This window comes from Maniola jurtina, chromosome 12 (genome assembly GCF_905333055.1).
Source record: "Maniola jurtina chromosome 12, ilManJurt1.1, whole genome shotgun sequence".
Lineage (NCBI taxonomy): Eukaryota > Metazoa > Arthropoda > Insecta > Lepidoptera > Nymphalidae > Maniola > Maniola jurtina.
Window position 1 is genome coordinate 13,021,157 of NC_060040.1, and position 24,616 is coordinate 13,045,772.

General features: G+C 34.5%; 2 protein-coding genes across 6 annotated transcripts in view; both read left to right on the forward strand.

Moving 5' to 3' along the window:
• Positions 1-24,616, forward strand: part of LOC123870224 — a 100,181-nt gene that overhangs the window by 41,342 nt on the left and 34,223 nt on the right. Inside the window, exon 1 of one of the 5 annotated variants that reach the window (XM_045913441.1) lies at positions 13,249-13,565. The exons of the other annotated variants lie outside the window; for them this stretch is intronic. The gene's annotated coding sequence lies outside the window, so the exon portion shown is untranslated. Of the gene's footprint in view, positions 1-13,248; positions 13,566-24,616 lie in introns of those variants that run through there. 5 annotated transcript variants of the gene reach the window in all.
• LOC123870227 lies at positions 4,412-7,896 on the forward strand. Its single transcript, XM_045913446.1, has one exon. It carries the CDS (start codon positions 4,808-4,810, stop codon positions 5,894-5,896), a length of 1,089 nt encoding a protein of 362 aa, XP_045769402.1. The 5' UTR covers positions 4,412-4,807; the 3' UTR covers positions 5,897-7,896.

The window sequence follows — 24,616 nt, forward strand, 5'->3', positions numbered from 1 at the left end:
TCCAGCACGCTGCCCAAGTGCGGATTGGCAGACTACATAATTTTACGACAAAACGTCCGCTACGTTTTTAATTGAGATTATGCAATTGTTATTGAAACTGGTACAGCGAGTATTACCTACTTGGCTACTTCCTTTGGTGTTTAATTAATTTTTAGGGTCCCTTACCTCAAAAGGAAAAACGGAACCCTTATAAGATCACTATAAGATCATACATTTTAAAATACTTGTTTCTCAAATTAATTATATTAATTAACTACAGAATGAAAAATTCGAGAAAAATATTTTAAAACACTAAAGTACTTACCTACCTAATTAATTATATTGTTTCTTTTTCTACTTTCACTACCAGCTCTGGGCACTCGAACTAACATATCTAGTGTCTAAAAATTAAAAACAGTTAAGTACTTACTACAATTTAAATTAAATTATTTTAAGCTTAAAAATTCTGTAAGATTTTTTAAATAAGAAAATAATGTATCAACTTGATTTTGCAAACTACGAATGAAAATTATTTCATTTTAAGTATAGAATAGTTTAAACATTAAAAATTATTTCGCAAAACACCGTAAATTAAAGTAGGTCAATTACTATAGATTAAATTAAAGATTCAACACAATTATGAATTGAATTTACTCCTCCTAATGTATTTACTCGTAGCTTGAAATGGTAAGAGCGTACGTGAGATATTCTGTAAGTTAGGGTTGTCACTTGGCATAATTAAAAACTCAAATTTTTTGTAAAACATCGATGTATATGGATGGGCCCTTCGAAGATAAAAAACGCGCTCAAAAAGTCAAGAGAAATTACAAAAGTCTCTTGACTTTGTCAATGACGATGACGTAAGATTCAAGCGTGTTTATGCGGACGGAATTGTATGGGAAAGGCTAATCCATGTACATCGTTGTTGTAAAATGATGCCGGTCACAGTTATTGGTTATTACAAGTGGCAAATATCGGCAAGGATAACAGTTTTCTATTGTAATCTTCCACGTATTTCTATGGTCCATCTTTAAACTGCATCATTACTTACCATCAGATAATATCATAGTAGGTACTTCAGATTTTTAAATTCAATAAAATTATCTATTTTTAAACATCATCACCATCTCACCCCATCGCTGGTCTGCTGGCTACTACTGAACACAAGTCTCCACTCAGAATGAGAAGGGTTTAAACTTTGGGCCATAGTCCACCATACTGACCAAACGCGGATTGACAGATTTCACATACCTTTCAGAACATTAAGAGAACTCAGCATCCATGTTTCTTCGCGATATTTTCCTTCACCATCAAAGCAAGTGATGTTAAGTTAGAAATGCGTGCCCGGGATCGAACCCCGGAGCCTCCCTGTAGAATGTCGATAGCCATACGATATACTTTAGGCTAGGTCATTTTTTTAATAAAATAAAATGTTATTTTTAGCTAGTGCCAACCCTACTTCATTCAGATTAACGGTACGCGTAATAATTCTGACCCACTTGTATGAAAATTGAAGCTTCGTGCAAAAGCAATCGGGAGGTGCTAATAAACAGTTTGTTTACGTGATCTATTGAACGTGCTCAGTACATTGCGGCATCAGAGATCATGGGACCTTGCTTTACTTGTTATGATGTCCTTTCCGACCGAATTTCGGTCAAAGCGGTCAATCTCAACCGGCAGGGGTGCATTCTAAGATATCCCTGGGTCAATAAGGTTTATCACCCTATAATTACGAAAAAAACTTGAAAATTCGCTCTTCAGACGCACCACCCACGCACAACACAAGTTTCACAAAAGTACCACGTACGTATGTACGCAAACACCACAATATATACGCTCCACACATGTGCCCAAACGTTCCACACACGCACCATACCCGCGCCAAACACGCACCATACACGCGCCAAACACGCACCATACACGCGCCAAACACCCACTAAATAATATTATTACGTGCCACACTCGCACCATACTCGCGCCACATATGCGCTACACCCGCGCCACATCCGCACAATACCCGCGCCACACGCGCGCCACAGGTAATAATTTTATTGTAAAAACACGGCACCCCTCGCAGTCTTCCGCCCCGGGGCCATTGTCCCTATTGCCCCTAGGGTAAATACACTCCTATCCTACATTGGAAGCACAGGAGAGCAAACTGCCCGAACCTAGGATTTCATGAGGCAGATCACTCGTATTTTATTTTAACCCAGATAATATAGCACGCTTGTCACCGGCTGACCTTCTCCACAAATATTTTAAATGCGAAAGTGTCTTTGTTTGTTATCATTTCACCATTTCGTGACGACGATCGCAATCGTGATCAGAAATGAATCACAGAGATAAGCTAGCATTCTGGCGACGAATAAACTGAATACTCACTCGTTGGCTTTCATCTTAATTCTTACTTACTTCGGGAAAATTTATTACTCAAACTAGCCGATGCCCGCGACTTCGCCTGCGTGGATTTAGGTTTTTCAAAACCCCGTGGGATCTCTTCGATTTTCCGGGATAAAAAGTAGCCTATGTGCTAATCCAGGATATTATCTATCTCCATTCCAAATTTCAGCCAAATCCGTCCAGTAGTTTTTGCGTGAAGGAGTAACAAACATAGACACACACACACACACACACACACACACACACACACACATACAAACTTTCGCCTTTATAATATTAGTGTGATTGTGACGTCAATTAAAAAATGCTACGCGTACATTCCTACAACCTTTGTGGATCCCAAACATTTTAATTTTTAATGTAATAAAACTTTACGGATAAACAACAAAGTGCAATTGCGCCTATAATAAAAAAATTCAGCTTATCCAAAAGGGCTTTTAATAATATTTTTTCCGTCCAGACATTTGGGCTACTTGAGACGAATTCCTGAGAAGTTATAAAAGGTCATTCACGTCCGTCAGCCAATTGATTAATTTATAGAAACGACCGGGAAGGGACTCAAGTGTAGGGTGACCGCGACAAGTGAATTTTCTAGGACTATCCTATTTTCTTGTAAAATAGAAAAAAGTAAGCATCATTTCTAAGAATAATTTACAGTACGTATGCATCATTATATTGAAAGTATTAATCGCCAAAGTTGAAAGAGTAATTAACATTACTCTAAAATCTAAATAAGAATAATTTATTATTGCGCTAACTGATACCGCGACTTCGTCCACGTGGGCTTAGGTTTTTCAAAACGCCGTGGGTACTCTATGATTTTCCGAGATAAAAAGTAGCCTACCTCACTCTCCAGGTCTTCCTATACCTATTTTATTCGATTGTTTTTGTAGGAAATTCTTGAGTCTGTGTTTAATATATAACGATCTATTAGCATGGTCGCCGGATTCGAAGTGGACAAATTGATGTTATACCATGCGTGTCGGAGTAATTGCCAGTTAGTTGCTTTTAACTGAGCTTATTCGATGTTAACTCGAAAGTGCTTAGTTAAAATCGAGTTCTCGTTAATTGGAGGTCAATTATTGCATTAACTTCTGGTGATACTGAACTTTTACGCTGTTACGAACTCGTAGGATACAATATGTAAGATTTTCTTATTAGGTAAACCAACATTATTAGGCATGCACCTACTTAGCTTTCAGTTTGTTAATTTTGAGTACTACAGTAGATATTAACAAGATTTTAGGATTATAGTATTGTCTCAATCTTCTCGCCTTAATGGTAGGCAGTAGGCACTGTTGAAGGATTTGCTTCAACGTCAGAGTATAATTATTGGTTTCCTGCCTCTATGCTCTACTCTGCTCTGTAATAATATTATGTAGGGTACACATTGGCTACGGTATTGTACTTGCTTATACCGAACTGTTCATCACTGATCTCCTACGTCTACCTTTCACCATTATAGAAACTAGGTATAGCGCATAATATAAGCGTTATGTAGCTAATTTATAGCCTGATCATAAAAATCCATGATAATAAAAAGAAAAACAAAATAGATGGGATGAAAACATAGACAATAAAGTCAATGGTTTAAAACACAAGTTTTTATATAAATGCCTTTTGTTTTTGCAATCTCGTTGACTACACATGCCTAGCCATTGTAAACAAATCGGTTTCGCTCTGCAACGTCCGTGTCGGTGTCGGGTTCTACGCTCATTCTTTGAAAGCTGTACAAATATTCATTGAAACCTGAGCTCAAGCTTTGCAGTGTGTAAAGTCGAAATGCCGGCAGATCGCAATTGATGCTGAGGCTTAGTTGAAAGTCAAAACTTTGGCTTTTGCTTGGCGAGTCAAAGGCCCATTTTCGGAGTGCGTAAATTGTTTGTCTAAATTTCAAAATATTGTTTTATTCTAATTCTAATTAGTAATTACGCCTCCAAGGAGCAGAATTGCTAAAATTAGAAGACAAAATTCAGGCACTTAATAACCAAAAGACTCACCAGAAGCCGAAGTTTTAGATTAACATTCATCGTTTGCACGGTACACGGCGCGCATTGTTTACATTGTGATCTATTTGTTTTTCTTATAACAATAGCCTAAGTTACTTCAAGAAGTGTATCGAACCTAAAGTTTTAATACCAAACTTAACATCAGTGTATAAAATAATAAAAATAGTGACTTGATTTCAGTGAAATAACAGTGTTAATATTATGAATAAAATCAGCTGTTACCGACCATTACCCTCACATTGACTTATTGCAAACAGTCATGCGTGTTCTTCGACCTAATTGCTAGTGTACGACGGGTCAAATTGGCATGTGCTGTTTCTTCGTCAGTTCCTAACAATATATGGGCGGTGCATTTTATTTGAATTCCTTCATTGATTGTACTTATTTCGACAGTTTTAAGGGTTAATTAACTCATAATCATGAAGTGTCAAGCATGTAATAAGGATATTGAGCGTGGGGAACTGTTGAGTTGCTGTTCCTGTCGCAGTACTTATGACTATAAATGTCTTAACATAAGTAAAGAATTCTACACAGAACACATCCAAAAAGTGAAACGGTCATGGGAATGTCCTTCGTGCATGAACGTTACTCGACGCAGAAACGAAAATACCCCAGTGCGCAACCAGTTCGAATTACTATTGTCGGAAGAATCCAGTAACATGTCTTACGATGACATTGCCTGTGGCACTCTTCCTAAATCTTCCGTAGCGGGCCCTACGCAGTGTACAAGTACAAGTGCTCCTACCTTATCTTATGATCAGTTTGGTCAACTTTTAGATTCCAAAATCGAAAAAATTAGAAGCGCTTTGGTTTCAGATTTCAAAAAGGAGTTTACAAATGCCATCGAGAAATTAAAAATAGAATTTACACAGTCGTTAGAGTTTATCTCGGCGGAACAATGCGCTCTAAAAAATGATTTAATCACGGCCAATAAAACAATTGAAACTATTAGCTCTGAAAACATACAGTTAAAATCTGAAGTTGTCCAGCTCAGTCGTCGACTAAGTGTCTTAGAGAAATCTTCTAGAAGCCGCAATATAGAAATTCAGTTAATTCCAGAGAAGAAAAACGAAAATCTCATAGGAATTTTTAAAAATTTGTGTGGTACTATAAAGGCTTCTACTACCGAAACTGATGTATGCTCAATTCGAAGGGTTGCTAAGTTAAACACCCAGTCAACTAGGCCTCGTAACGTAATTGTAACCTTGCCCTCCGAACGACACCGAGATGATCTCATTTCAACTTTTAAAAGATATAACAAAAGTAATAAATCTGAGCCTTTGAACTCGAGTCACTTAGGTATCCCCGGTGAGAAGCACAAGATCTACGTGAGTGAACATCTATCTCCTGAATGTAAGGCAATTCATGCTGCGACTAGAAAGGCTGCCAAGGAGCATGCTTACACTTATGTGTGGGTTAGAAACGATCGTGTATATACTAGAAAGAACGATAAATCGTCCGCTATTCTTATACGGAACATTAGTGATTTGACGAAAATTACCCAATAAGTTATCCTCCATTGTAAACTATATAATATTAAGCCCTTATCCGTTCTCCCTTTTCAATAATGTTAATATATTATCAAAATGTAAATAGAATAAGAACTAAAATAAATGAACTTTTTATAAACTCTTTAAATGATAACTACGATATAATATGTTTGTCTGAAACCAATCTAAACTCTAGTGTGTATGACAATGAATTACTTGATGGCCGATACATAGTTTTTAGAAGAGATCGCGAAAGCACATGTATAAATAAATTAGATGGCGGTGGTGTATTGATAGCCGTTAATAGAAACCTCAATGTTATCCGTCGTAACACGTGGGAAAGTAAAGTGGAGGACCTTTGGGTTAGTATTTCTTTATCGAAAGTAACGGTTAACTTATGTGTTTGTTATCTACCACCCGACATATCGAACGAAAACTTAACTTTGTTTTACGAAAACGCGCATAGAAACATCATAAATATGGACGAAAATAATATTAACTTGCTAGTTGGTGATTTTAATGTTCCCAGCCTCTCATGGTCATCGTGTTCCTTCAGTAAGATTCTTGAACCTAGCGCACCCGAGGATCACAAGGCGTTTCTCCTCTGTCAAATGTTATCGTTATGTAACTTATCACAGTTTAATAGCATCCCGAATAAAAATAACCGACAGCTCGATCTGGTATTAGCTTCGACAGATAATATTATTGTTAAATGTGCTGATCCTATCGTACGAATAGACTCTCATCATCCTCCTCTTTCCATATCTTTGGAAGATCTTACATCAAATAATGAGTATATGAAAATACCAACTCATAGCAAATTTAACTTTCGAAAATGTAATTTTGATGAGGTAAGGCGTAAACTAAGTGAAGTTGATTGGTATGAACTGTTCGCAAGTGAAGATATTGATAACTGTATTGAAAAGTTTTATAATGTTTTAAACCAAATTATTAAGGAATACACGCCAGTATCAAAAGTAAACACGATGAAATATCCAGTTTGGTATTCTTGGCCTTTAAAAAAGTGTCTTGCTGAAAAAAATAAGTATCATCGTCGTTTTATTAAGTACAAAAACCCACGAGATTACGACACATTTTCTTTATTACGAACTAGGTGTAACAAACTTACTACTGAATCTTATAATTCATTTTTGCTGGCAACTGAAAATGCACTTAGACATGATGTTAAACCTTTTTACAAGTATGTTAATAGTAAAAAAGGGTCTAATGATCTTCCCCAGAATATGCATTATGAGGATAAGACTACATCTGACATTCAGGAAACCTGTGAACTATTCTCTAAATATTTTAGCTCAGTCTTCGAACAAACTATCGTTTCAGATGTAAGCACTCACTTTAACGTAGATTGTCAGTTGCACTCCACATTTAGTTCTATTTTTATTAAACAAGAAGAAATATTAAACTTATTAAAAAAGTTAGATCCTAATAAAGGTCCAGGCCCGGATGGCATTCCTTCTCTCCTCTTAAAAAGGTGTGCACTGGAATTATCCTTGCCGTTGTTTTTCTTATTTAATAAGTCGCTTAGTACTGGAAAATTTCCTTCCGCTTGGAAAACAGCCCACATAGTGCCAATCCATAAGTCTGGCAATAAATCGGATTGTACAAATTACAGACCAATTAGCATATTGTCTAGTATCGCTAAATTATTTGAAGCCTCCGTCTACAAGTATCTTTACAGCCATTTTAACTCACTATTAGCTGCTCAGCAACATGGCTTTCTTAAACGAAAATCTACAGTCAGTAACCTACTAGAGTACAAAAATTACCTATGTAAAGTATTTGCTAAGAGAGGTCAAGTGGATTCGATTTATACAGATTTTAGCAAAGCTTTTGATAAAGTTAGTCATATGATATTATTGAGGAAGTTACGATGTTATGGAGTGCACGGAAATCTTCTGAGATGGTTAGAATCATATCTATTAAATAGGAGTCAACTAGTAAGACTTAAAGGACAAACGTCAGAGCCTATTACAATAACATCCGGTGTGCCTCAAGGCTCCCACTTGGGTCCCCTTCTCTTTGCTGTGTTGATTAATGACCTAATCGAAAGATTGTCTTCACCCTGTCTTCTGTACGCTGATGATCTTAAAATATTTAATCAAATAAATGAACTTAGTGATTGCTTGTATCTCCAGAAGGATTTATTTACATTAGTGGACTGGTGTACACAAAATCAAATGTATCTTAATATAAAAAAATGCTTTGTGATTTCATTTACTAAAAAACGTTCTAAAGTTACCTTTGATTATAAAATTAATGATCAACTTCTTGAGAGAAAATTTGTTATCAAGGATCTCGGTGTACTGTTTGATGACCAGCTTAGTTTTCGGGATCATTACAACAGTATAACAAATAAGGCATACAAAAATCTGGGCTTCATAGCAAGAACCACGAAAATGTTTAAAAATCCACATAGCTTCATCCTACTGTATAGCACTTTTGTACGGACGGTGCTGGAATACTGCTCAATAATTTGGTCCCCTTGCTATGCTGTTCATTCTAATAACATTGAAGGCGTTCAGAAGAAATGCCTGAAAATACTCTCCTACCGGTGTGGAATCTCCAGGCAAATACCATCCTATGCTGGTCGTCTTACTAAATTTAACATGACTCCCCTCCATATTCGCCGTAAACGACAAGATTTGCTAACCCTACATAAAATACTACATTCCAATATAGACTCCCCCACTTTACTTTCTCAGATAAACCTTAATGTTAGATATGTAAATCGTAAACCAAAAACTTTTATACTGGAAACTTATAAAAATAACACCTCATTTTATAATCCTGTTATAAGAATGTGCCGCTACTATAATAATATAACAGATATAGACTTAGATATTTTTGATCACAGATTTAATATCTTTGCTAGGAAAGTAGTAAAAATAATTAAGTAAAATAATAGTATAACATTGTTATTTCGTCAAATTCTTAGGGTAATATTTGTTGTAGTATAAGTGTACTTATTAAGTGTTTATATTAAATTTAATTTATTAATATAAAATAATAACTAAGCGTGCCTAAAAAACCATAGTCATGTTGTGCGACCATATAGGGTTACAATAAGGTCAAGATGTTGCAATTTAAGAATTAAGTTAATGTAATTATTGTAATCTGTTTTGGTTGACAATAAATAAATAAATAAATAATTAAACTAAGCGCTCGTCATTCTCATGAATGGGAAGAGACAGGTGGCAATTCATGAGGATTATCTATGAGGATTACCTACCCAGGTCAAACATGATTTGCTGACATTACGACTTTGAACTATAACATAACGATATGATTACGACTTTTTTTCGAAAACATACAAGTTTGCAGCACTGATGACGAATCATGAGAGAATTTCGCGAGTCGATATTTTGTCCATTAGACACGTTTTAAACGTCCATAATTCCACTATACAAAGCATGTAACAATCAGTAATTTATGGCAACTGACTTTGGGTTGAAATGTAATTTATAAACGACGTAATACTTATTTATGGAGATGATTTTAAAAACGAAATCGTAAATATTCCTAAATAGGCTGCTGGTAGCCATTTTAGATTTATCGAGAAAGCGAATGAAAATACATAGTTTGATAATAGAAACTTAAAAATCTATACGCATAAAAGGATAAGCTAACTGATTAATATAATATCAATGTATAGCTAAGTCTAGAAATAAAATTTACATGTAGGTTTTCCCACTATGAAACGATTTCAAAATCCAACCCGATTTTGAGAAATTCCAATGGGGATCTGTACAATATTTAAATACACGCGGACGAGGTCGTGGGGGTCATCTAGTCTTAGACTAGATGATGAAGATAAATTTAAGATTATGACAGTCTCCCCATACAAAAACTGTCACGACGTCAAATTTTTTCGTTAGATAAAGTTATCTAGAGGTTTTAAAATTGAAATCCATACTAATGTTATAAATGCGAAAGTGTGTCTGTCTCTATCAGTCTGTTTGTCTGTCTGCTAGCTTGATGGCCCAACAGTTTAACCAATTTTGAAGGGCACAGAGGTAGCTTACATCCCAAGGACGAACATAGGCTACTTTTTATCCAAAACCATCTATTAGATTAGATTAGATTTTTAGGCATCTTTAAAAACCTAAATCCACGCGGACGAAGTCGCGGGTATCCTCTAGTTTGAAACAAAGTTGAAAAATATTTATCTAAATTCCAAACGCCAGATTCGAAAAAAAATTGTCTAAAAAATACAATCCAATGAATTTCGACCATATTAGAGTGATAGCACAAAATTACTGACTTAGGTTGCAAAATACACACAAAATGAACATCAGAGCATTGTGTATTCACATCTGTTGAGCAAGCTTCACTCGCAACTTCCTCCGCTTGTCTTGGACATGTGCGAGATTATCGTCTGTTTAATACATTCTGGCATTGAACTGAATAGAATCGCTGATTATCGAGCAAGCCTGGTTCTATACGAACAATCATCATATGTATTTAAATGATTGGATCTCTACTTACTATTTAATATATAATTGTTATATGTTCTTAGTCTCTTTGTTTATGAATGCCAGATAGCTGAACTAATCGAAGAGACGCGTTTTGAAGTTTGAAGTATTTACATAGTTTGAAAGTGTTTACCTACGCCTCAATGAAATTTCTAAACAATTTTTAGTAGATACGTTTCACAATTTATGGAACCGGCGTTTATGGAACCTTGTAAGCGCCTTTGACCGCTAAGCCTATATTATGTACCTACATAGTCTGATTTTAAAATTGTTTTAATTTTATTAAAATCTGCCCATTAGAACTCTATCTTAAAACCAATATTGTTATCTTTTTTTGTTGAAAATAAAATAAATATATAAATCTATAGATCTGAAGTGGACTAGCCAGTTTAAATTACTTAGATTCTTCCGAGGGTTATTTTTATTCCATCCACACATTCAGTAACATGGAGCTGGAGACTCTACCAGATGACCAGCTTAGCACAAATGCTGCACCACTGATGAAGCAGTAATGAAAAGATTAGTATTTTCTTATCGACAGTTTGAGTAACGGTAAAACGGAATTGAGAAATACTCGATAGGAAAGTATGTAACTTGTATTCTATTTAGCGATTCACAAATTGGCTAACACAATCAGATAAGAAAAAACCATAGGTAAGTAAATATGTAGTTTGAAAACAAAAATATTCATTTAGCATTTAAACGTAACTTAGTTATTAAAAGAAAGCCGATTTGCAGAAGTGAATAAAAGAACGATAGTCATAGTTATTAAATATGTAAAGCTATTTATCTTATTTATTGACAGTTTATTTCTCGGTCTGTGAGTGATGATGTTAGTTATTAAATGCAAAAGCGTACCGATACATTATCTTTAAGCAAAGTTAATGGTTATGTTAAATACAGTTGAATGTACCATTATATCTATTCCGAAAATTTTCCGAATACTAATTATGCATCTCTACAGTTAATATATCTCAATTTATTTGCATTACTCGCTTGTTGAGCAAGATGTTACTTATTTATGCAGAGAGAATATGTGTATGTAATTGATAGTAGGTAAATAAATATGTAATAGGTGCTAATTTCGTCCTAGTAAATTTGACATTCAGTTGATTATTCAGTTAATTATACTCAATTCAAATCTCTAAAATTATTGACATCCTTTATAACTGGTAACATTAAGAAAAGGATGAAAATTCAAATTCAAATATCTTTATTTCATGTAGACCAGCATGTGACACGTGTGGTACGTACGCACGTCTAAAGTCTAAATCATCGATTGGGAAAGCAGATTCTACTGAGAAGAGCCAGCAAGAAACTTAGCATTTACTCTGTCCGAACGTTAAATTGTACTATGTAACTAGTATAATAATATCTGTCAGTCAGTATAGTAGTACTTTAGTAGGTATTTCACAGCGGATTTAGCAAAAGCAGTCTATAGTCTGTACCAACTACCAACATAACGGTAATCAAAACGTGACTTCTGCATGAGATGCTATCTTGTTTAGCCGGCGACCTAATACCGGAATAATTACCACTGTTGAAGGAAAAAATAATGTTTCCGTACAAAGAATTCCGCAAGTAATAACGATAATAATTTTAATATCAAGTGTAGCCTAGATCTTGTAATTAATAACTTTCACGTTGGTAAAGAAATTGAATTATGTTGTAAAAAATCCAAAAGTGTGGGCATCCACTATTTTTTATTTGCAACTGATTTTCTGAATTCATTTTTAAGTCTGAGTTTTAGAGTCTGAAGGTATAATTTGAAGCTCTTTTGCGGCTAAAGTCTAAACTACTACCTAACTAGAATTAATGAGAGGTAGGAGTTTTGTAACTTTATGAACCTTACTAATCATGAAAATTTTAAAATTGATAGATTCCAATGAAGAGTTTGTTTACCAACAAAACATACTTAGGTTAGGAAATGTTTTTTTTTTATTTTTTAGTTTATAGAAAATCAACAACAGTTTTATTCACAGCAGAATTAATATATTAGAATAGTATCATCAACATTATTATTCTTATTACCACAAACGTTGAACAGCGAACCTTTATAGGGAGTTAGGGACCACAGGCAAAAAGATCTCAATTACAAGTAAAGTCGTTATATACTGAGAACAACTGTATAGCATAACCGCAACCATTCATAAGCATGTATGAAAGAGACGGAAATGTAAAGAACCGCTTAAGTTGGAGTGAAATAGAGGTATTGCATTCCGACGGGCGCACCATTGCATGCGCTCGCGCAGCCACTGAGTTGCTAGCCTGTAACCTCTTGACCTCCCATAAAGTTGAAGATTATTTATTTCACGATGGTAACAAAAAAGTAATATAATTATATTATAAAAGTATACAATATATACATAATCATACAATTCTACAATTCCAAAGTTTGACATTTATAATATTGAATGTTAGGAATTACAATGTTTCGTGAGATAGGACAGAAATAAATTATTGGTAAGAAAAATAGATGACTACAAACACTATATAATTAAATCAAAAAGGGAATTTGTTGCGAGGTCTTTTATTAAAACTATTCTCTGAAATGATGAAGAAATAGTTGTAATATGATAGTAGAGAGAGAAAATACAAAATATATTATTTTGGAGCATTTGAAAACAATGTTTTTTTGGGAAAAATCAAATTCACAGGGCACAGAATTTAAGGGCTTATTGCATTATAAACCATAAAAAATATAAGGTTATACCTATAGGTAAATAAATATATAAAAAAATATATATTTAGGTCAATAAAAGATAAAATATAAATTCGACTTATTCATAGTATAATTTATACATTTTGTAGGACATTCGAAATAAGAGCTGGTAATACTTCGTCTCAGCTGCGTCTGCACCGCCGCTCTCTACCTCATTCGCTCGTATTGTATATCATTCGCGTACGCGCATCGAATCGAGACGGCCGTACGTTAACGAGCGTCGTAACACAATACATCGGTATCGTGACGGCCAATACTAAACCTATCCTCAAATCCATAACCTTTATGGTGTTTATAGTTTAAGGTGACGTCACAACCGAAACGAAATCTGTGTTTTGGTGAAGTGAAGTGTTATAGTGTGTTAAAGTGAGAACTACCGAGGGTACTTTCACTGGACTGAAAGTTTTTAAAATATTCATTCGGAGCTTCTTATTATTTATAAGGATGGCACAGGAATGCGGACTCTATTAAGGTGAATATGTAGGTCTAATTAGAAATTATGTTACCATATAAGATATAATAGAGACGATATGGAGAGATCGATTGTCGTCGCCGTGTATTGCGTTAACTGTCATTGTTTTAATGCGGCATACATTCTTATCCTACTTTCAGTGAAAGAAAACATTAAATACCTTCTTTATAAAGTATGTAAACATATAAATAAATAAAAGCTATATTTGATTCTCTACGGAAGAGAGGCTTAGCTTATCTCTCTTAAGCAACGGTACAAATAGTCGAGTCACGAGTCACAAGCAAATTCCCACGTTCGATTACCGGTTGGGTCAGTTTAAGTTCCTCTTAGACAGCTATTAACAGTTAGGTACTTATCATTAGATGAGGTTGTAGTCAATATATCGATATAGTATATTAATAGAACTTATTACAAAATATATTATAGTAGGTAGATATATCTGCAGAAACAATGTCAACCACAATTAGGTAGAATCTCCTGGGAGAGAATAAATACAAAATAGACAAATCAAGAGTTACTGATCTCTTCTAGGAATGTGCTTCGCTATCCACTTCTTATCTTTTTTTTCTAATTTCCTAATTTTTTAGTTGGTATGAATAATAATAAAAAAGAATTTCGTTTTAAAAAATTCATCGCACCGAATTGAGAACCTTCCTTCTTTCTTAGGTTGGATAAGAATAGGGAATAACTTCATGAATCTTGAACTGGCGTTAGGCGTGTAAAAATTAAAAAGTCTGAGACAAAGAATCGGAGAATAAATTTCATAGTGCGCTTTATAAATTGTCATAGTGCAACATGTCATACACAATACCCAATTACCTATTTATCTCTTACTTAATTGCAATCTAAGAAAAACATACAAATGAAAAGTGACTTGCTATAAATGGCTCGGCATAAGATTCTTCTTTAGAAACTGATCATCTGGTATTAATTACATGGTTTTATACTACAACGCAACTAGTGAAAAAATCACGAATCATTAATATTGTGCTCAACCATGCAACGTCGCGTAAAACTATTTTTCTTTTATACAACAATATACCTACCTATCCACTTATCGCTTGAGTACAGTCAGCACTTAAATAGTTAAATACAATATGAATTTAATAGGAAAAATTGAAATGAAATGAAAGAAATGCTGATATAAGTATGACATTACAAAATACCGAATATATTTCTAAAAAAATTATGCTTGTGATTGGATTAGGAATTAGGGAACGTACCTATAACAGTTGGTAAGCTTGAACTAAAAATATCTAGTATGAAATCTTCTCTAGAATTCTAAGAATCCTATCTTCCTAACTTCTTATTTAGGAAGTCCTATCGTCCTAGAAAATCCGCGAAATTTCAAAAACCAGGTCACCCCATTTTTTTAAGAAACATAATTAATTATTTATTATTTATTCTTTGGATTTAAGTGACATTTCTAAGATAATAATATAGGTTTCAGCTGGAAAAAAGGAAGTGAAAAATGTATTGCACTCGTCTCCTTAATTTATGTAGGTATGAGTAACCTACTAGTAGGACAGGTGTCCCATTTTCATGGATAAAAGGCAAACCTGTTGATTATATTATTAGTGCCAATGAAAAACGCCAATTAAACATGAAATACGAAGTTGGTGAAGTGCGTGTTAGAACACGTATAATGCAGGATTCCGTAGTCATTCATTTGTATCATAAATAAATAATATCAATACCTATATTTTATTCATTATTTCATCAACGGTAGTTTATTTCCAAAAACTGTAATAAAAGCATATTATATTATAAGTGGGTATCATAATTTTTTTCAACATAGAATAATAAGAATAATATTATGTTCAGGTTTTTTTCAAAATTTTTATACGCCTCTGTTATAAATATACATATTATAAGACTCCAGCTTTAGTCACATGTTTAGTCGACGTAAGCCCGACTAGTTTCAAACCCATCCGGGGTCCTTTTTCACAGGGACTCGGCTCACATATTATGTACATACATAGACTGCTAAAACTCCCTTTTGGGTTTGCCGCAGTCGGGTAAAAAAGACATATGCCCCTGTGTGGCGGGTTGGTTACAGTTTTCTACCACTGTCCTAAACAGTTTTACGGCTCTTACCTATACTTAGTTCATTTTTTAAATGGCTGTAAATTGTAACACACAATGTATGTTTGTGTGCAAACTAGACCAAACAGGGGTTTCTTATTTAACTACGTAACCCTAAAAAGGCAATTAACCATAAAAAAAGTAGAACGGTAAAATATTTAATTGTACTTCACTGGTATAGATACCTACCTGCCAGGTTTTTTGCTACGTCTGATGTAATAATAACAAGCGTTATTATTGTCAAATAATGTTCGTTCTTTCTTTTTTTTTTTAATCAATTTTGCTACTAAATGTCTTTTCACTTTCGTTGTACCCGTATTCTGTAAGGTACCTACCTAGGTATGACATAATAACTATTTATTAGATAGTTTATTAAGTGGTGATAGTCTAATGGTTATGGGACAAGCGACGGGCCTGCCCGCGAAATTCAAATTTAATTTGGTTTTTCGCAATTTGTGAACTAATACGACAACGTAGGCTTATGGTATTTTAATGCGACAAGGGCAGTATCATCCTCACAGGTTTATATAAAAATCTTTACTTGAAAGGGTCCAGTTTAAGAAATTAATTCTAGTATCGACTATTCTCAAAAATTAGTCGATAGGTACTTACTAGAATTAATTTCTTAAACTGGACCTTTTCAAGTAAAGATTTTTATATAAACCTGTGAGGATGATACTGCCATTGGCACAACTAAAGTGCCATATAAGCCTACTTTGTCGTATTAATTTACAAATTGCGAAAAACCAAATTAAAGAATTTCGCGGGCAGACCCGTCGCATCCACCTCCACACTACAGCCACTACTACTAGAGACTACAGCCTCTTATTCGGGGATTGGGGGGTTCGATTGCGAGCACGCACCTTTAACTTTTCAGTAGTTAAGTTTAAGTACCTATACATATGCGTTTTACTTAACTTTACGAACTAGGTATGTAGGTACTATGATTCTATCTATGTATCTAGGTACTATGATTTTCTAACCTCAACAGAACAGGTATATAAAGAAACTAAATTAATGAACATAAGTAATACCTACAAATATTACACTTGCATCCTAATCCGAAAATTATTATCAAAAGAAATACACTCAAACATAACCTTTACAATTAAAAATAAATATCCTCAATTACAACGACTAAGAAGTGCCAACAACATAATCTTACGCGCACCACGAACTAACTATGGTAAACGAAATATTACATTTGAAAGTGCTCAATTGTATAATAAACTTCCTAAAAATATTAAAGAGTGCAAAAGTATACACACTTTTAAAAAACTACTGTAAGTTTATTAACAAACTTATAAAGGGACTAGGGTTCCAAATGACACACAGAGAGACCGAATTACACAAAATTAGAACACAAAATGTACGTTGTAAAGTGAAATCAGTACGTTGGCACGTCCAGAGTTAATTTAGCCATCGATAGCAGCTGACAGGCATAGACCTGTCAGAGCGAGAGCGGTGAAGTGACGCGACTACGTTCCAGTTTACGTTACACTACTAAAAACCCATTTTATGAATAAGCCTTAAACTATAAAAATAACGTAACAAAAATAAATAATAACTTGTCAAATATAAATAACTAGCTGACGCCCGCGACTTCGTCCGCGTGGATTTAGGTTTTTCGAAATCCCGTGGGAACTCTTTGGTTTTCCGGGATAAAAAGTAGCCTATGTGCTAATCCAGGATATTATTTATCTCCATTCCGAATTTCAGCCAAATCCGTCCAGTAGTTTTTGCGTGAAGGAGTAACAAACATACACACACACACACACACACACATACAAACTTTCGCCTTTATAATATTAGTGTGATATTTTTTCATGTCACATCTAGTTCGTTTATGAATCTATGTAATTTATATAGTGAGTCAGCTCAGTCAGCTCAGCCGTGGCTCGCGCTGACTATTGGACCTCGCGCGTTGGTATGTTTTTTGTTAACCCCCGACCAAAAAAGAGGGGTGTTATAAGTTTGACGTGTGTATCTGTGTGTCTGTGTATCTGTGTATCTGTCTGTGGCATCGTAGCGCCTAAACGAATGAACCGATTTTAATTTACTTTTTTTTGTTTGAAAGGTGGCTTGATCGAGAGTGTTCTTAGCTATAATCCAAAAAAATTGGTTCAGCGGTTTAAGAGTTATCCGCTCTTTTCTAGTTTTCTTGTAGAAAAGAAGGTTAGATAACCGTTAGGTTCATAATATTATGTCAATTGACAAATGTCAAGCTGTCAAAATGGACGTTGCCTAAATACATAATTATTTATTTGAAAATGATGTTTTGGAAAACTCAGATACTTTAGATCGTAGGCGCGGAATAGTCCAAGAAAATCAGTTCAGCCGTTTGAAAGTTATCAGGTCTTTTCGGTCTTTTCTAGTTACTGTAACCTTCACTTGTCGGGGGTGTTATAAATTTTTAATTTACACGATTTACACTTGTTGCGATGGTACTTTAAGAATTAAAGTATAAATCTACCCACTAGTGTGATATTATAATATTATGTATTAGAAGTTAGAAATTGAAATAACATATCTTAATTGTCTACTAACATATCTATTCTATAATAATTGTGCGCTCTAAAATGTAATTTTGAACTCTGTAACATAGCCTATAAGTTTCATTTAAGTGGAAATTCCTTTATGAAACTAATAAAAGTCTTAAACCAGAGGTACACCTGCAGTAGGGTAAGTAGTTATATAGTTATAGCAAGAAGGTAACAAACAGACTCTTTTATATTTTTCTGGTAGTTTGAAGTCGACTGTACCAAGTTACACATTGTGCCAGTTATCTGGAAAACATTTTAACACGATATCTTGGTGATCTATGTATTTGCTCTCATATACCTACCTATTCCTATCGCAGATAATGTTTTTATCTGACACAATCTGGCGCGGTTTTCACTTTTCCCCTGTAGTGCTAAGCAAACATCGGATTTGTGAAAATGTTGTGATATATCTTGGACTTTAGGTATTTAGTAACCTGCCTTACTACTATAGGTACCTACCGACCATTATGCGACCTACTATTATAAAATGTGACGTGTCAAGAATTTTATGTCCCATCGATCTTAGTACAAGAAATATTTTTTATTTTATTTTGTTGTTTTCATGGCGGCTATTTTTAGATTTTAAGTATTTGTTGTAAAAGCAGCAATAAAAATACACAGTCTCTGAAAATTAATTCATCTTTCTACTTATTACGGTTTACGAGATACAGCCCCGCTGACAGACAGACGGACGGACACGGAGATTTCCTAATAGGGTCCCGTTGGCACTCTTCGGGTACGGAACCCTAAAAATGAGTAGATACAATAAAATTATCATCATTATCATCGTTTTTAGAGTTCCGTACTCAAAGGGTGCCAACGGGACAGGGACAATATTACCAAGCGTAGTAATAGTAATAGGTATGTCGATTGTAGGTAGGTACCTAGTGATTACCTGCGTATATAATTGCCGATTGAATTAAATTAATTTTGAATACATAAAGACAAATTGACGTAACAGTGTAATTCAATATAGGCCTATCAATATAGCGCGCGTCATTTCCTGTACAAAAGATCAACGGTTGACCCGCAGGTTAGGAATGCCGATTGCCGATAGCGATCGTGACTTCGAAATGCATTCATGACTTTATGACGAAGCATGAAATATTTTGAATTGTTCAGCATCAGCATAAACATTAATTTGTAATTGTTAATGAGAGTTAGATAATTTTCTACAGCAGTGCTGATATTCACATAGGCATTAACATGAAAAAAACCGGCCAAGTGCGAGTCAGACTCGCGCACCGAGGGTTCCGTACTCGGGTATTTTTTCGATATTTTGCACGATAAAACGAAAACATACAAACGAAGGCATACAAATAAATAAAAATCTGTTTTAGAATGTACAGGTAAAGCCCTTTCGTTTGATACCCCACTTGGCATCTTACTTTGAAAATTGGAAAAAAAACAATAAAATTATTTGTTCATGAACACATTTTAATTTTTTTTTGTGATGTAACCATAAATTCATGGTTTTTGGATTACAAATAAACACCATTGATTTATTTTATTTCTGAACATACTGAGACCTTCAAGTTTCGATTCTATGCTATTTTCATTCCCTGTTATGAACCATTTAGCACATAAAAAATAACTAATGTGCCAGTAAGTAAGTACTTAAATATTAACAGGTAGGCCTAAGCTTAAATTAGGTACTTGACATAGTTGTGGTTAAGTTCTTACAAAAGTACCTATAACGTCTCACCCCAAGACACACGCGGAAGTGTTAAAATGTCTTTCCTAAAAGCTAAACTCATTAAGAGCATTCATCTATCATCGTTGTTCAACGCACTTCCACCACATGCTACCAACTCCCCGGTTCCCACTTCCCAGCGTGAGACAAAAACAAATAAAAAGCCAACGAACAGCGGGTATACTGAACTACTTTGTTAAAGTTAATTTATCGTTTGCAAGTGTTAACCTCACACGTTTTTAATTCTTGTCAGTTAGGTAATTTTTTTTGTCGGTATACTTGTATCTTCTATCCCACTCTTACTAAAACAAAATCAAAATACACATAATTATGCTCTAAGCTTAGATTTACCTAGTTTAGTCTCGAAATGAAAAGTGCTCTAAACTTTATTTAGTTTTGAGTAAAAATGCTCTAAACTTTTATCAATAAAATGATTGTCAAAGGCTCCAAATTTTGAATGAAAATGCAATGAATGAAATTACCTAAGTATAAACTTTATTATACTTACACCATCATAAAAAAGGAAGACATAAATATAAAACAATATAGAAATAAAAATATAGAACTAAGTACTGTTGGCTGGCGACCTTATCGTTTTAAAGCGATTTTTGCCGGTTTTAGATTTCAGATGTTTTTTACGAAATAAAATCACAATCTCTAAACTAAATTTAGTTTGGGAAATGAAAAGGCTATCCAAAATATAGATATCCTAAAAGTTTAATTGTGATTTTTTCTTCACTTGATTATCAGCTCTATTATTTTTGCTACCACCTGGCCTGCCTAGGCGTGGCCTAGTTAATCTAAGGGTACCCCGTATGTTTCCTCCACCATTCTCAACATATTATTACCGATAGCAGTTGCATGTTATTACAAAAAGGTACATTATTTCGTTCGCCGATTCCCATGCATTGTCGTAGCCTCATTGTCCGAGACAACAAGGGTCCAATGACGTGACACCATTGTCTCGGATCTCTATGTCACATACCTACTGCAACATGGTTCTATTTTGAGTTCAAGATCGGTACAGTAATGTTTCATGTGAACTTGGATGAATAGATTTTTTAACTGATTTCAAAAAAAGGAGGAGTTTCTCTATTCGACTGTATGTAGAGAACAGAACTCTTCAATGGATAAGAGTCAATTGCTCGCGATCGGTGTAATAGCTTAGTAAACAGTAGGCTTTTAACCAGGTAAGCTTTAATATTTTAATACAGTGGGGCCATTTGAAATAAATTGTGAGAGAAGTAAAATTTAAAAAAAGAGACTGACATTTTTTTTTTCCTTTTTAGTGTTTGTGGTTATTGAAGTCGGTTTTTTTTTCATTTTTGTTTTTTTTTTAAATTTTCATTGTAAGAATCAAGAATCACGATATTTGAGGGGCTTAAAATTTTTCTCAAAGGTTTGTGAAGTCTGCCATTCCGCACCAAGCCAATTTGGCGGACTAGGTCTAAACTCTAAACCTTTCTCTCTAGTCCGCCCAATCCATTGCCTATCATTTGGAAAAATCTGTGAAAAAGTCTGATAAAACTGCATAAATTAAAAACCAACGAAGGTGAAGTTGAAATATTGTACTCAACAAGCTTAACTTATAATATATGCATTTGAATTTTGAAAGTTTTATCTCAACCATCTAGTTTTCTTAGCGCGAGTCGTGTACAAACGAAGTAATTTAATTTCATGGACGGTATAAATTTTACGTACATTACCTTCACTCACCTTCAGACACCGTTCATATTTATTCGCAAGATACAACTAGAAGTCTTCTTCTGTAATATCTGAATCCTCTATAATACCTACCATTTATATTCTATACTTACTAATAAATAAAATTGAAGTGTCTGTGTGTTTGAACGGGCTAATCTTTGGAATGGCTAAACCTGTTTTGACGAGACTTTCACAGACAAGTAGAGGATTAACCAAGGAGTAACATAGGCTACATTTTTAACCGACTTTGAAAAATGGAGGAGTTGTGTTTTTCTACCTATGTACACTAATATCTCCGAGATTTCTGAACCGATTTGCGTATTTTTTTTTAGATCGATAAAGGAACTTTGCGACATTGTTCCATAAAAAATTTGGATTCCAACTCCTTAATCCTGATGCTGCAGGAGATCTGACCAATCCACGCGGGCGAAGCTGCGGGCATCATCTAGTTAGAAATAATTATTATACTATCAACAGGATTATCTGAGTTGTTAAAGTCAGACTAAACACGAGAGTCGGTATAGGTACCTACTAGTAAGAAAAGGAGAAACTTAACTGTCTGAGGAATACTTACTGCAAAAAGTTCCAACTATAACGTTTGTTTACATCGTTAACCTACTTTTTGATGGTTATCATGGTTCGTAGAGCTAATAGCATCTGTCTGTGATCCATTAAAATGTGATTTAGTAACTATGTAGACTGGAGTCAGGTATAAACAAACAGCTCATTAGCGATTGTTTGAAATCACTACCTACTTACCCATATTATAAATAAAATAAAACGTAAGTGTCCTACTTGTCTCTGTTGTTTCGATGGTTTGTCCTTCAATCACGTAAAAAAGGAGTCCGACGTGATTTTTGCATGGGTAGCTATAGCTGGAGAGTGATATCTAGGCGACTTTTTATCCCGGAAAATCAAAGAGTTTCCACGGGATTTTTAATAATCTAAATCCACGCGAACGAAGTCCTGCCCATGAGCTAGTAAGAGACAATCTTAAATGAATCGGAATAAAAGGATTTGATTTAATAAATAATATGTACTTGTTTCATTAGTTATTTGTAGGAAAAATGCACTGGTTTGGTGGTTATGACGAAAATATAAGTTACTAAAAGGAAAACAAGCAACGAATGTATTATTAAATATACAATAAAAACCGATTAGTTAAATCCGTCATTATTTTGCAATACCTAGGATCTGCCAGCCTGAATTTTTTACATGTTTACACTTACGTCTACCATAAAAACCATTTTCAATTTGAGTATAGGAAATTTAATTTAAGTTACACAACAGAGCTGATTTTTACTATATATTTTTCTCATATATAAAGCCATAAATGCTTTCAGTACAAAACTCTGATTCATTAATAAGAAATGCTCGTAAAGAATGCTAACCCACTTTTACAATACTGATTGATCTTTAAGCGGGTTTTATCGAAACACATTCACTACGCAGTCGTAAGACGGAAGTTAATACAATAAAGTTTACAGGGAACGAACTTAATATTGTGCTCAATATGGCATACTTTGAAATTAAGATGGTCGCACATCTATTAACACAAGTCGTATACGCCGACTGCGCTGCAGGGTGATTCGTTAACTCAATGTCTAACACTGAATGGTAGCCACCGAGCTGATTTGACATTTTTCTGCGTCATTGAGTAATAGTAAAATAATTTTTCGTAGAAAACCTTCAATGGGTTAAAAAAATGTCAAATCAACTCGGTGGCTATAATTCAGTGTTAGACACTAATAGCGAATCAGTAGGCTGGAGGAATTTAAAAATGATCGTCAATGTATTGCTATTTGTGTATTCGACTCGTAACAATTCCGTCATTTGACGGATTCAACGACTGTTGAAGATTAGTCTATCAGATTTATATGTATATGGATTTCACCACGTTTTTCACGAATTTCACCATATTCTTTGACCGTATAGTTTGAGACCACAGTGTAACTTTTCAGTGTAAATTACTGTGCATAAATCACTCAGTTCAAAATCAAATCAAATTTATTTTGCAAAATTGTGGGTAAATAATAGACTACAATATTGGGACCGGAACGCAATCTACTGCCGCTGCAGACAGTGTGCAAAAATGTACTTAATTCAACTATGTACAGTCAAAGGTCGTAAGTCGTTTAGCACCTTAATGATCATATTCGCGTGGCACGGTTATGCACATGCGTTAGGTGTGTGTGGCGTTTTTATAGAAAAAGGTCATAAGTGTGACAGGTTTTTGATGGAATAGTTTCACGGAAATGCCACTCGAATGCGGAGGCCGACCGTAAATCTAATCAGTGATCACTGATCACTTTTCTGTTCTTTTGTTATCCACACTAAATGACAGATTTACGAACAGTTAACGTTAACTTGAAAAGTTACACTAAGGCCTCAAAAATTGAAAACTTACACTAAAGCACTGGCTCTATGATGGCATTAGAAATTCAAACCTACTACTCTCTTTACAATGTGTTACATATCAAGGTGTGGTGTTAGATGTGTGAACAGTTTTAGAAGGAAGTCAGTACACAATAAAGTTAACCGGGAATAGAACTCAATATTCTGTATTTAGTGGTTCTGATATGTGGGGAAGGGGTCAATAACTCCCGTCTAATTATAGTTTATGTGTTAGGTATTTATAAATAGTCGCTCTGCAGTTTGAGTAGGGCTGCCAACTCTATGAGTATGATGCCTGCTGAATAAACTTTTGTACTGATGGTCCTAATAGGAAATGCATTGTCCTGCCCCCGTATTGTATGCATTGACGCAAGCAAGCATTGTTAAGAGGAAAACCTATGCGAATGACATTGACGATTTCCCCTTCAAACTAGCAATTTTGACATGTCATGACCCTCTATTGACAATTAATCAAGCAGACATTTCAATCTGCGAAATTTACGCGGACTTTTAGTATTTTGACGTAGGAGGGTAAAAGATCCAGTACATGAACGAATAAGGATTACCCTGACTTTGACCTAAAATTAAGATATATGAGAATCGTTCTATATATAATTTTTATATTTTTTTTT

What these genes read in the sequence shown, in the direction of transcription:
- LOC123870227 (XM_045913446.1), top strand. Translation starts at nt 4,808, where the DNA reads ATGAAGTGTCAAGCATGTAATAAGGATATTGAGCGTGGGGAACTGTTG.